The following is a 13,626-nucleotide window of genomic DNA, read 5'->3' as shown; positions in this document are numbered from 1 at the left end:
TAGATTATTCATACTGAACAATATCTAACATTCCTATATTGGTAATATCCAGTATTCATTCACCAAGTGCAATACTCACATCTTCATTATTATATGTATACACTTTTTTATACATTCTCTTATTTTCTGTATTTTTCATACATTTTATTTCTGTATATATTTTATACATTTTATTTTTCTGTATATTTTATACATACTGATTTATTTTCTTTATATTTTTAGATTATTTTAGATTATTATATTTATATTTTTATTTTAGATAATTTGACTTTCTATTGCATGGCACTGAACAGGAGTGGCCCTCCAGTCTCATTGTACATTCTCTATACTGACAATAAAGGCATTCTATTCTATTCTATTCTATTCTACTATTCCACAGCATCAGCAGACAGGCTATGAAACCTGCTGATATAAAAACCTCCCTCAGAACAGAAACTGAACTGCTGCAGCTGGAAGATACTGCACACACTGATACAGTTCACTGAACACACACACACACACACACACACACACACACATACACACACACACACACACACACACCGTTTTTAAATGAAAAGACATTTGCTGTGATTTGGTTTTATATAGATACAACTGAATTGATTTTAAAAAGTATGAGCTAATTTTGAATTTGTGTTTCTGGAGGCCAAGGTAATGCCACCCAGAGGAAGTATCTAGTTCAACACCATGTTTCTACGGTTTGTTGGGCTGAGTACAATAACTTCAGTTTTATTTGAATTTAGAAGCAGGAAATTAGAGGTCATCCAGGCCTTTATGTCTTTAAGACATCCCTGCAGTTTAACTAATTGATGTGTGTCATCTGGCTTCATGGGTAGAGAAAATATCAATGAAGATTAAAAATAGTTGGGAAAAAAAAATTGGACATGCTTTTATTGTGAAAAGTACAAAACCGGAAGCAGCCTTTTCCGCGCATGTGCAGAACAGCTCAGCATCAGTCGGGTTTCCGGTCCGGATTAGACGGCTCGGTGTCTGAATCGTGTCCATTTGGTCCAAAATTCAGAGACGGACTCACGGAGGGCGCAACAAGCGGCTCACGGCGTTTCCTGCAGTCTGTCCTCCGATCCTTTTCCCACAGCTGCACACCCGCGCCCCGGTTCGGCTCGGCTCGGCTTGGCTCGGCTCCTCTTCGTCAGGCTGACGCTCGGCGGTGAAAATGTCCAAAGCTCAGATGCTGCGGGCGCTGGTGAAGCAGCGGCTGGACGCGGCCGCAGAGGAGATCTTCGCCCTGTTTGAAAGGACGATGGAGGAGTACGAGGCGGAGATCCGGCGGCAGGGGGCGAAGCAGCGGGGCGGAGAGCCTGCGGAGAGCCGGGAGGTCTCGCACGGTGGGTGGACGGAGACCGCACTAACCTCCTGTCATTATCGTTCTCGTTATCATTATCATAGGTATTGGTGCTTTTGTTTTTATTGCGATGACTTGAACACATTCTAATCAAAAAGCAGCTGTTCCAGATGTTGGTAGTTTTTCTTTTTTCCTGCCCTGTGACAGCTGGGATAGGCTCCAGTGCCCCCCCCGCGACCCTGACAAGGATAAGCGGAAGAAAATGGATGAATGGATGTAAACTGATTACTGTTGTAGTTTAACTGTCATTCACGTGTCTCCGTAGTAACAGGAACCACAGAGGATCATTACTTTCTGGTTGCTTTGTCTGGAGCTTAAATCAGGCAGTGGTGTAAGGACACAGAGGAAGTTTGTGCAGGTGGACCTGAGGAAGGATCGCTTCAGCTCTCTGTCGCTGGTCCCATACCTGCCACACAGGTGTGATGAGGCACGCGAGTTGACCAGGGCCTCGCTTTGCCCCCACCTGAGACAGGTGTTACTGTGAGGAAAACCTCCCAGTCAGCACCTAAAGAGCCCATTTTGGTTGCTACACTGGGTCAGAGGTGATGCCGCCACAGCCCTGTGCCCAGCTCCACCACCACTGAGGGTGTGGGAGTCGTTACACTGTTCTCTGGAGGACAGGTGTGGGCAGAACCTCTGCAGCCGCAGCAGCTCCTCCTGTTTAAGCTGAGCTTTCTGCACCGTGTGTGTGTGAGACGCCATTTTTGGTGTGTGCCAGTGGCAAGTATACCCCCCTTCCCCCAGGATTATTTATCGCCTTTTTTAAAAATTACCTTTAAAGTTAAGGACCTGTTGAATAAAGGCATGACCTTGGTTATGTTTGAGATGAATCGTGTCACACAGCATCAACCACATAACCGTGATTATGATTCCTGCTGTTACGGATCAGCCTCAGATGGACGTGTGAGTCCTCGAGCTGATCGTTCTGGCCACTGATGTTCTGAAGCTGAGAAACCGAGGCACACTCACAGCCACCTGTCAGTCACACAGAAACTAATACTTCATCTCACAGTCCAATCATAAGATTCCTGTCAGCCCTGATGCTACAGGTAGGGGTCGGGGGTCAGTCCTCTCCTGCTTTCTGCTCCTTTCAGACTCAGATGGGACCAACATGTCCAAAGTGAACTTGGTGTTTTATTCAGTCACACCTAAAACCAGTGGCTGAGACCATGAACCCATCAGGAAGCAGTTTCCTGAGGTCGTAGCTGAAAGAAGCAGGAGCCACTTCTGTGCAGTCACACTTCTTTTTACAGCCCCTGCTGCTCGTTAGAAAGATTACAGGTTTAAGCCACTCTCTGTACTTTTTAAACCTGTCAGACTAACCACATTTCCTGCTGTGTGTGTTTTACAGTGTCTCCTGTAAGTATCACAAAGATTCCAGTGGACAAAGTAGCCCCACCCGAGCCACAGGAGCTTAGGAGCCCCGGTCTGCACCAGGAGGACCCCAAACCACCACAAGTCAAAGATGAGGGTGACCAACTCTGGACGGGTCCGGTCCAGGAGGATCTCACAATCATTCCTGTCACTGTGAAGGTTGAAGAAGAGGTTGAAGAGAGCGCTCAGACCCCCGAACTTCTTCAAACCTGCAGTGAGGACAGCAGCTCTCAGTTAATGGTACAAGCTGGTGGAGAGGATCGAGGAGGACTGGAACCAGCCAGAAACCTCAAACCACAGCCCGTTAAGCCCACCTCTGACACCGGAGCCCTGAAGGACGTTTCGAAGCAGAGTGGGAGACTGCAGTCAGAGGACCCTGTGAGCGATGCAGGAAGTAATTTAGCCAAAAAACCTTACAGCTGCTCTGAGTGTGGCAAAAGATTTGGAGGCAAGAACCACCTGCAGAGCCACATGAAAAGCCACACGGGGGAGAAAACGTGCCCCTTCTGCGGGAAAAAAATCTCCAAGAGCTCAAACTTCACCACACATCTGCGAGTGCACACCGGAGAAAAGCCCTTCACCTGCTCGGTGTGCAACACGAGCTTCAGCCTGCGCAACACGCTGGTCAACCACATGAGGGTGCACACGGGCGAGAAACCGTTCAGCTGCTCGGTCTGCGCCAAGAAGTTCACCAACAAGGCCAACGTGATCACACACATGGCCGTCCACTCGGAGGAGAAGCCCTTTAAGTGCAACGTGTGCGACAAAAGATTCACGTGGCATTCGCAGGTCAAAAAGCACAAGTGTGTCGCTGAAAGCAGCAAATCCTGAGCGCCGCGAGGGCGGGAGGCTCACCTGTGGGAGGAGACGGGAAACTCCGTCAGGTCCTGGGACATGAAGTCGGAGGTTAAACCACAGATGGTTCACTCAGACTGCTGCAGAAGACTTTTCTGCACCGACAGTGAAATCACAACTTTATTAAGCCATCAGGAGCTCCGCGTTTTCCTCTGTGTCACCTGCGTTTACGTCCTTGTCAATAAATACTGAGGATGTGAGTGACTATACGACTAATCGTTGCTTTTGTCACTAGTCGGTACCAATTAGTTAGCCTAATTAAGATTTTAATTGATGCCCGGTGCCGTAATTGTTTGTCCTAAATACTATACTGTTATCTGCCACCAGATGGAGCTGCAGCCCTGACATTGTTACAGAAAAATGCCATAATTGTTAAACTTGGCCTGATATTTTCATTAGTTCTAATATTGTTAGTTGTAAAACTTCAAAAATAACTAAGTGCACCTCCCGGAAAACACCTTCATTTGCGGCCACTTCCCCCAAGTTTAAGAAAAAAAAGCTAGAGGGACAGATGTGTTTGCACCTTAAAATAAAAACTGACCACAGCAAAGAGTAGGACTGGGAGGGGAAAGTCCCTGCACAGGTATAAACACCAGTAACATCGACCACTTAAGGAGGTTATGTCGTAGCTCTGCAAAGACCCAGCACTGAATTCGGGTTAGCTGCTGGGGGAGGGGGAGGTCTGGGCTCCACTGCTCAGGATGTGGCCCCCGTGAGCCGGCCCCAGATAAGTGGAAGAAAGTGGATGGATGTTTGTATTATTATCATTTTAGATTTTAACTTTTATTGAGATGCGTGTCATGAATTGTAGAACGAGCGTCGTTCATAATGCGCCACACTTTAAAGTTGCAATTTATTCATTTTTTTCAGATGTTCATTTCTCATAAACATAAACATCGTTTACAGTAACGTGTTTTCATATATTTAATATGAATTTGTTTTTTTCTTCACTGTGTCTGGAGGATAACGTGCAGGGTTCATAATGCGCACAGTTACACAGCATTTAAGGTCAGCATAGAAGAACGAGGTTAATGGTTCCAGTTTGTGTGGACAGTTTTTGACATTGTCCATTAAACAGTCCTAAAATGTAACCTCAGTTTCAGACAAGTTGGTTAGTCTTAATTTTTTCTTTGTTTAGTCGACTAAGAAATTAATCACCAAGAACATCTCTAATAAATACCAAATTATGCTGTAAATGCTTTAAATTAGGCTGTTGCAGCGTAACACACCCCCGGTACGTGCTGTGACTTGTTTTAGCAACATCTGACCGTCAGGGCGGCTGATAGTGGACATCCCACCTGCTGATCTGCTGACTCCAGCAGGTGACGGCGCAGCGTCCTCCATCATTCAGCTGTCTCTCTGGAAGGACTTCTTCAGAACTGGAGGCCCCTCGAGCCACGCACTGAGAGGCAGCTGACGGATGTGTTAGTGATGCAGTGTATATACAGTATTAGTGATTAGTTCAAGGTGAACCGACTGACCTGCTCCTGACATTCACAGTGAGGCCCTGACTGGAATATAGAACCAGGAGTGCCAGACCACTGAGGGCTTCATGCTGGGCTGTGCGGCTCCTGCTGGCCGTCCCTGTGTGGGAGACATCAGCTGCAGAGATGGAGCTAAGCAGGACTCACCTGAGAATCTGCATGAAGACAAAAGCTGCAGATGCTCCTGCGTCCTGCAGGCTGAGCTCCATGTGCCGGCTGTTTTCCACAGGCCTGATCGGTCACTCAGTGAAGCTTTTGTTTGTGCTGCTGTTTTATCAGAGTCACAGTTTTTACCTTCATGACCCTGAAAAGTTCCATGATTTTTATTATTACTGTACTTATGAGAAGGCGGACATCTTTCCAGCCAGTGCTGCAGTACTGGGTCGCTGGACTGTGGAGGCAGACAGCAGAGCGGAGGGCTTGTGTGGACTCCTGGGCTCAGACAGCAGTGAGTGGTGTGGAAAGAGAAGCTTTGGATGAAGTTATTAGTTCACCACTCGATTAATGCAGTTTTATGGGATGTCCATTAACTGCACGTCTTCCTCTTTGTGAGATAAATATGCAACAGTAACGCAGGGACACAGTTTGGGTCAGTCGTGCTGCTCCGTCGCTGACGGTGGTCACAGCTTGTTGCTCATCAGCACTTATGTTTCAGGCACCTCGGTGTGAGAAACGCTGTCTTTTAGTTTGGGTCTGTTTGGTGTGAGCGCAGTGTCACTGATGTCCACTGGATGGCAGCACTCTGGTTGGTTTTCCAGCTGTTTCTCTACTTCCCCAAACACTTTCTGACCTTTTAAAATGTGTTTTAATAAAAGAGCATAAAACACTGAACGACTTGTTTCAAATGATTCTTTACATTCATTAAGTTTCAGTGCATGACTCCTGAGTGATCATCAAACACATTCATCGGACAAATTAAGCTGCTGCCTGTGTTTACCTTATTTAACTTTAATTAGCTGTATTACACAGGTGCTTCTGTTGTAGGCCTTATTTGAACCAATCAGACATTTTCACCTATCAGAATAGATTTAGTGTGCCATAATAACCAAGTGAGAACTTGCTTTTCGATCACATTGATGTTTTAAAGGCTGTATTCAGCCCTTCCCTGATGTGAAGAAGCCTCTTTGGTGGCAGTCAGAGCTTTGAGTCGACTGCTGGGTTCTTCTTCACCTTCCTGATGAACAAAGTGCTTCATGAGTCCTGCTGGCTCCAAACTTCTTCCAGGTTCACAGGTCTTCAGGCCACTGTGCTCCTGGGGTCACTCACAGACTCTTAAAATGTTTCAGACAGACTTCGTCACACATTCATACGTAAACCTGAGGATCAAAGTGCACGAGGCAGCAAAGATGTGATTTCTGGAGACAGGTGATTAGTTACATCATAAAAAGGAGTGATGTTTGTGAGCTTGCGTAACCTAAATGTCAGTCTGACGTTTAGACTGAAGATGTGTTTAACCCTCACAGCCACAAAGGTGGTTTTGGACGCTTCCTCATTTGCCTGAAGATTGTCTTGGAAATAAACACAGAAAAGTGTGAACGTTTGCAGAAACCCTGAGTGAGTTCCTCTTCGTGTGATTTGGAGCACTGATAGAAAGCTCAGGAAACGGGAGGAAGAAGCAGAGATGAGACGTTTCTGTCTGCTGGGAGCGTTTCACCCGTCCACGATGGCCCTGATCACCTTCCACCTGCTCCTGCTCCCGTGGATCGGTAAGACTTCCTCATTCATTTGCCAGGTTTTATATGTCTGTGCTTCTGATCAGAGCATCATGTTCAGATCATTACTGTGAATGAACTTTCCCATGTTCTTGTTCTCAGATCTCTCTTTTCAGAGGCTTAAGCTTAACTGATACTTTTATTCTCCTCGAAACCTGTTGTGGGGTCAGATCCTCAGCTAGATTTAAAATGAAGCAGCATTTGGACTGAAAATGCAACTTTAAAACTCTGTATTCATTGAAGGTTTACCCCAAACCTAAAATCATCTCTATGGTTGAGTTTTGGCCTATATTTGAGGGTTATTTAAGCCACTGCCACAAATAAAATGAGAGCTGAACGCAGCAGAAACTTCTGCTGATTTCTGGAACAGAAATAAAGATGTGAATGAGTTTTCGCTGCCTCTGTAGTTTCAGGCCTCTGGTACTCCTCAGTGCTGAGCCAGCTCTCCTACAGTAAATGTTTCAGTGTCATTTTCTGCTGTTGTTAAAAACAAGGCAAAGGAGCTCTGAAACAGTTTGAAGTTGTAAATTTTGACTCCCCTGCTATCAGAATATAGATATTTTTAATGTTCGCAGAAAGCTACAAACACAAATCTCCACAGTGTGACAAAAGCTGCAAATGAAACCTCAAAACTGGATCCAGTGGTTGGAATTCTGTGGGAAAACAGCTGGAAATGATCTCCATCTTTCAAGGTGGCAGCTTGTTTGTGTCTGATGGGATTTTGGTGCTCATACCCACTTTTGGTTGCCTTTTGTTTTATGCTTGATGTAAGGTCTGACACAAATCTCCAGGCTGCAAATAAAAATGCATTATTCCCTCGCAGCGGTGTGTACCGCGGCTCTGACGGTGCTCCCTGTGCCCCTGCAGGGTGCTGTGTGGGGCAGAGTGCTCTGTCAGAAGGTCCCATGCATGCAGATTTTGGAAGCAGCGTGACCCTGAAGGCTCCGACTAACAGACTGCAGAACTCTGCTGTGTTCTGGCATTTTAATGATGGGAAGGAGATCATACATGTTGCCTCAGTGGGTCCATCGATGCTCAGACTGAATGCATCTTACCAGGGCAGAGCGCGGATCAGTGCAACCAACGGCTACCTGACCCTGGGACCGCTGCAGATGCAGGACAGCGGGGAATATATCGTAACGATCATATCAAAACACAATCATACTGACATCGCAAAGATATATCTCCAAGTTCGAGGTGAGCTGTTATTGAATCTCATCTTCTCCCAATCATTAAGACGGGGTCTGAGTTTTTGATTCCAGGTAAACGGCTGGATTTGCCTTTCCTTCTGTAAACTGAGAAATGTCAGGGGTTAAAGTGGAGTTTATGGGGTATGTAGTGCTGCAGAGGGTTTCAAAATACTGATTTACAAATATTGGTACTCTTGAGGTGCAGAATAGTTTTCTTTCTGGGAAGGTTGTCATCAGGTAACTGCTGATGCGCCTTCTGGATTTGGCGGCCTGCATCCTATAATGTATAAAAAGATCGTACATGAGCGCTCGGGGCTTTCCTGCCCTCAGCCAGCAGAGATGCTTTAGACTGTGTAAAGGCCATTTAAGGCCAGTATAAACACATGATTACAACACTATGAATGACTCACTGTTATTTATATAATGCCAGTTACGACATTATGAGTTCCTCTTCAGTACAATGTTAAATTCAGCCTAGAGAAGTTCTCATGACGTCTGATTGTTCACAGCTCCGACCACCAGGACCACACCCACCTCAGCCCTGCCCGAAACCACCAAGGAGAACACGGGTAGGTATTCCCCTCTGTGAAGCTGAACGCAGCTCTTTTCTGTTCCTCATCATTGATATTTTGTTTTTAATCGTATTTAGATTTAGTCTCAGTCCTGAAATAAATCTGTGGCTTATTTGTGGTGTGGAGGACACCTTTTGTTTTCTAATAAGTCCATTTTCTATGTTAAAGTTCCTTTAATGTCACTCTAATGTTACTTTATCTGACCCGTGTCCCTGCAGGATGCTGCGGGGGGCAGGAGATTCTCCCCGAGGGTCCCGTTGACGCAGTTCTGGGGAGCACGGTGACCCTGAAAACGCTGGTTCACAATCTCCAGCATAGCTCTATAATCTGGTATTTCAGCAACATAAAGCACCACATTGCCACAGTGAGCTCATCAAGTATGATGGTGAGCACAGCTTACCAGGGAAGAGTGTCAGTCAGTGCGACCAATGGCTGCTTGACTCTGGGGCCCCTGAAGATGGAGGACAGCGGCGTTTATAGCATCAACATAATAAAACATGACGGTTCCACTCAAACCGCAGAGACGCAGCTCCGAGTTCTGGGTGAGTCCTTATTAGGATCATGTTGACTAAAGTGAATAGTTTGTGTGGCGATGTTTCTGTGGAGAAGGGCCCAACCGTCCAGTTTAAGGCTTCATTGTTGGCTCGAAAGAAGAAAACGATGATCAGAAAAACTGTTAACAACGCTTCAGCATCACAACGGTATGGACAGAGACTGAGAAGCGTCTTTGTCCCTTTGTTTGCATGACTTTTGTTTTGGGAGCCAGCTGTGGCCGTCCCAGCTGGAAAAAGAAAGAAAGAGAGACGGAGAAAGAAAGGCAAGAAGGGGTTAGAAAGTTTCCAGTTTTCTTTCTCCTGAAAGGGGAAGTGGAACAGTCACATGGATGCTTTAAAATGGTCTGCTTGTCTCTGGTGTTTCTGTTATTTTGGATGTGTTAAAGAAGTCACAGCATCAGCTTTTTCAGGAACTTTTTAGAGACACGGATTTCCTGTTATTTGCCTGTTATAGATGGGGTGGGGGGGTTGCTTCCTGTGAAAAAGGGAAGTCTTATATTTTAACAATTTTTCAGTTTAAGCCTGATGTAAACACACCTTTCCCAGAGTAATTTTCACAGACTTCTTTAGGCCCGTGTCTTTTGGAAGTGGAGGAGTCGCCCCCTACTGGCCACGATTGGGCTCGTAGGCCTCCCCCTGCTGTTCACTGATTTTCTGACTTTAACTGTGTCTGGAGCAGCTGTCTCAGGGCTTCTGCCAGTATTTCTCTGCCAGCACTGATTCAGGATCTGATTGTTCACAGCTCCACCCACCATGACCATGACCATGACCAGCCCCACCTCAGCGCAGCCTGAGCAGAACACAGGTACTCTCCTGTCATCAGTTTTATTAATGTCTCTATAATATAATACAATTTTTTTGGGGGGGGGACCCTGAAAAACACATTAATCCACCCGTCTTCTTCTTCTTGTGTGTCTCTTTTCCAGATTACTTTGAGCCTCTGGTTGTGTGTTTGGTGCTGATTGTTGTGCTCTCAGCTGGTTTTCTGTTGCTACTCTACAAACTGATAGACAACAGAAAAGTCAAAGCTTCACATGGGAGAAACGTGGAGGTAATTCTCCGTCAGTCTTTCTGTCAGGGTTTAATTTTACATGATAGATTCATGCCACTAGGGGGCAGTAAACCCCAGCTGCTACATCTTTGACTTTATATGAAAACACTTTCAGTTACCTGCCATCCAGGAGAAGTGGGCTCCAGCCTCCACATGTGAAGACTCCACCTACCAGAGCATCAGTGAAGTCACCATGGCCCAGGACCACACCTACTCCACACTCACAGACATGCGTGCCGCATGTGCCCAGTACATTCATACTGACACAGATTGCTGCAAATCAGTAACATCCTAATGAAATCCTCAAATTTCAAACTGAAGCTCCACCTTCTTGAACGATCGATTAGTACGATTACCGCACAGCAGTCATATTTTACAAAAAGGCTCCAACAGCACAAACACGGTCCAGAGGTCCAGTTTAGGGACTCCAGTTAGCTGTGGTGAAGCTTGGCAGACAGCTAGCAGCTACAGCCGCCTGTGTCATCATCCACCTGTCAGTCAAAGAGGCCACACCCCTAATAATGCAAACTTTACTTAAACAGGTGAGTTATAGAAACCCCATAAAGCTGTTATGAATGTGGAAATTATCCACAGAGACCAAAGCAGTTTGTGTATCAGGCTGTAAACATGTTTATTTCTGCTGTAAAGTTCTAACATGGGAATCAATGGGGACTGGCTCACTGCTGCCTCTGCTGGACTGCAGAGGAACTGCAGGGTTATGTATCTCCACTTTGGATTCATTTTTATTTTTCATCATAGGACGTGGGTGTTGATTTGCAGTAAAATCTGAACGGTCTCAGCACTCACTGTGTAAACTCTGATAAAAACCATGTAACCACCTGTTACTTTCAGATAACATGAATGAATGTGTTGACAGTCTCTTTATTCAAGCGCTGCAGTGAAGAATCATTTAGAAGTGTTTGTAGTTTCCTTTTTGCTACTTTAAACTTCTTTCCCACACATTAGTGAAGAGCTGAAGTTACATTGCAGATGAACTATATTGTTGTTATATGTTACTGATCACAAGCCATAATGTGATTAAAACTGGACACTTTTACCTGCTTTATCATTAACATGCTGCTTGGACAGTTAAATAAGATGAAATAAGAAAAATAGAAAATAATCTTCGCAGCACCGTTCCTGCATGATTTTCACTTTTAATATTAAAAAAAACTGACTGTATGAGGACATTGTTTTCTGTATGATTCTGTTCCATACCAACTATATGGACTGTTACACTGTAAAAAAAATCAGGTGGTTCAAAGTAAAATGTTCAGTAGCAAGTTTCACAGCTTTTTTGAGTTTACTCGACAAACAGAGAACTTTATGTTGGCATTAAGCTGAGACAACAGTTCAAAACAGCCTGTGCAGGTCGCAGGGCTAACACAGAGAGACAGACAACCGTTCAACCTGTGGGCAATTTAGAGTGAGCAGTGAACCTAACCCCAGTAACTGCATGTGTTTGGACTGTGGGAGGAAACCCACGCAGACACGGGGAGAACATGCAGACCCCACACAGAGAGGCCCGGGCCAAGGTGGACTCGAACCCTGACCTTCTACATCAGGGATCCTCAACTCCAGGCCTCGAGAGCCGGTGTCCTGCAGGTTTTAGATGTGTCCCTGATCCAACACACCTGATTCAAATGGTTGAATTACCTCCTCAGTATGCAGTCAAGTTCTCCAGAGTCCTGCTAATGACTTCTGTATTTGACTCAGGCATGTTGAAGCAGAGACACATCTAAAACCTGCAGGACAGGGACTCTCGAGGCCTGGAGTTGAAGACCCCTGTTCTAGATCTCCTTCTAGCTGTGAGGCAGCAGTGCTAACCACCTTTTTAACCCAAAAATTTTATTGTATGCAATAAAACTTGGAGCTCTAATTTTGCTGTAGTTTCATTGCTAAAAGAAAATGAAGTGTCTTATTTTAATTTGCAAACTCTGTTCATTTTACGTGTATATGTGTACATTTGACCCCAGCCGGTCACAGCAGACCCCTGCCCCTGCCTGAGCCTGGTTCTGCTGGAGGGTTCTTCCTGTTAATAAGGGAGTTTTTCCTCCCCACTGTGCTTGCTCACAGGGAGTCGTGTGATTGTTGGAGTTTCTCTCTCGTATTCACAACAACAGTTATACTGCAGGGTGAAGACCTCGCAGTATAACTGCTGTTGTCAATTGTTGAGAGTTGTGGATATCGGCTTTTATAGAATTAGTTTGGAGTATCAATAATCATCCATCCAATCTATTCTGCTTGATTACAGTGCAATTAATAAAATTCCTCAAACTACAGAATAAAATGTTGATGTTCTTCTATCTGATACGCTCGTATATTAGCGCCTGCCTGATAGTAGATTTGACGAACTAAACAGTCATCCTGTGACAATCAGCTGTCACAATAAACAGAGCATCTTTTCTCAGAATATATTGTAGTTTATGAATCGGTTTATTGTGTGTTCCACTGAACTACTGAGCAACTGAAACAGCCACACGAATGTTAACATAGAGAAACTCGTGTTTCCTCTGTTCACTACAGTCAGAGTCGGCTCGAGCCATTTTGGTGCCTCAGGCGAGCTGAAGGTCCAGCATGTGATCAGTCATTTAATCCAAACATCAGCCGTGCATGCTTTGATTCCAGAACAGATATCTATGGGTAAACCTGATGAGAACGTGTCCCCACAGACCTGAGTGTTTTTATCCAGCTTTGCCCTGACACCGAGTGGAGACTGACAGAAGATATGTGGGATATGATGAATATGTTTGAAAAGAAAACAAAATACTTAAATAAGGTTTGCAGTGCTAACAAAGTACAATTTCAAAACATGTTTGTGGGGACGCTTCATAGATCAGTAAAATACTGCGAAAAACAACTATAGATAAAATGAAGCGATGAGGCCAAACACACAAAAACACGAGTTAGTTCTTCCTCGATCCTCTCGTCCTGCTGACATACTGACAGAACACACTTTTCTAGTTTGCATTTTTAATGCAAACAAAGAGGAAAATAACAACAGTAACACAGTTCAATAACACAACATGATAAATTGTAGTGCTAAAAAAAGTCCCTTCAACAAAAGTTAAAAAGAAATAAGTTCAAATATTCAAAAGTTAAATTGTAAAATGTTCTAATAAAGCATTCAAATAAACAGTAAACAAGCTTCAATAACAATGAAAAGTTAAAGTAAATTATAAGTCAAACAGACTTAAGTCTATAGAAGACAGGTCTGCATGCAGAGGAGGGATCTGTCAGCCTCAGCTGTGAAAGCAGATCAATGGCTGTGGGTTCAAAGGGTTGAAGTTCACAGGCCACTGATGTGGATGGAGGCGACTCCACGGCAGTAGCCAGTGCAGGAGTCTGAAGGAGGAAATGAGGGCTCCTGAGGCTTTGTGGCAGGAAGGAGGGGATCGAGGTTTTCCAGCACTGATAGAAGATCCTCTCCAGTGTCACCAAAGAAGCTCTCCTCTCTCTGGGGTTGAATGG

General features: G+C 44.9%; 2 protein-coding genes across 2 annotated transcripts; both read left to right on the top strand.

Annotated features, from left to right (window-relative positions):
- The first annotated feature begins 956 nt into the window (after positions 1–956).
- LOC115787688 (zinc finger and SCAN domain-containing protein 2-like) lies at positions 957–5,907 on the top strand. Its single transcript, XM_030740456.1, has 2 exons — positions 957–1,346; positions 2,715–5,907. The coding sequence occupies exons 1-2, from the start codon at positions 1,175–1,177 to the stop codon at positions 3,566–3,568; spliced, it is 1,026 nt and encodes a 341-aa protein (XP_030596316.1). The 5' UTR covers positions 957–1,174; the 3' UTR covers positions 3,569–5,907.
- Positions 5,908–6,575: 668 nt separating this feature from the next.
- LOC115788461 (uncharacterized) lies at positions 6,576–11,645 on the top strand. The gene is made up of 7 exons (XM_030741494.1): positions 6,576–6,782; positions 7,656–7,985; positions 8,488–8,547; positions 8,769–9,092; positions 9,847–9,909; positions 10,031–10,155; positions 10,271–11,645. The coding sequence occupies exons 1-7, from the start codon at positions 6,698–6,700 to the stop codon at positions 10,448–10,450; spliced, it is 1,167 nt and encodes a 388-aa protein (XP_030597354.1). The 5' UTR covers positions 6,576–6,697; the 3' UTR covers positions 10,451–11,645.
- Positions 11,646–13,626: the final 1,981 nt, after the last annotated feature.

This window comes from Archocentrus centrarchus, chromosome 11, assembly GCF_007364275.1.
Source record: "Archocentrus centrarchus isolate MPI-CPG fArcCen1 chromosome 11, fArcCen1, whole genome shotgun sequence".
Classification (NCBI taxonomy): Eukaryota; Metazoa; Chordata; class Actinopteri; order Cichliformes; family Cichlidae; genus Archocentrus; species Archocentrus centrarchus.
This window is presented reverse-complemented; position numbering and strand designations above follow the sequence as displayed.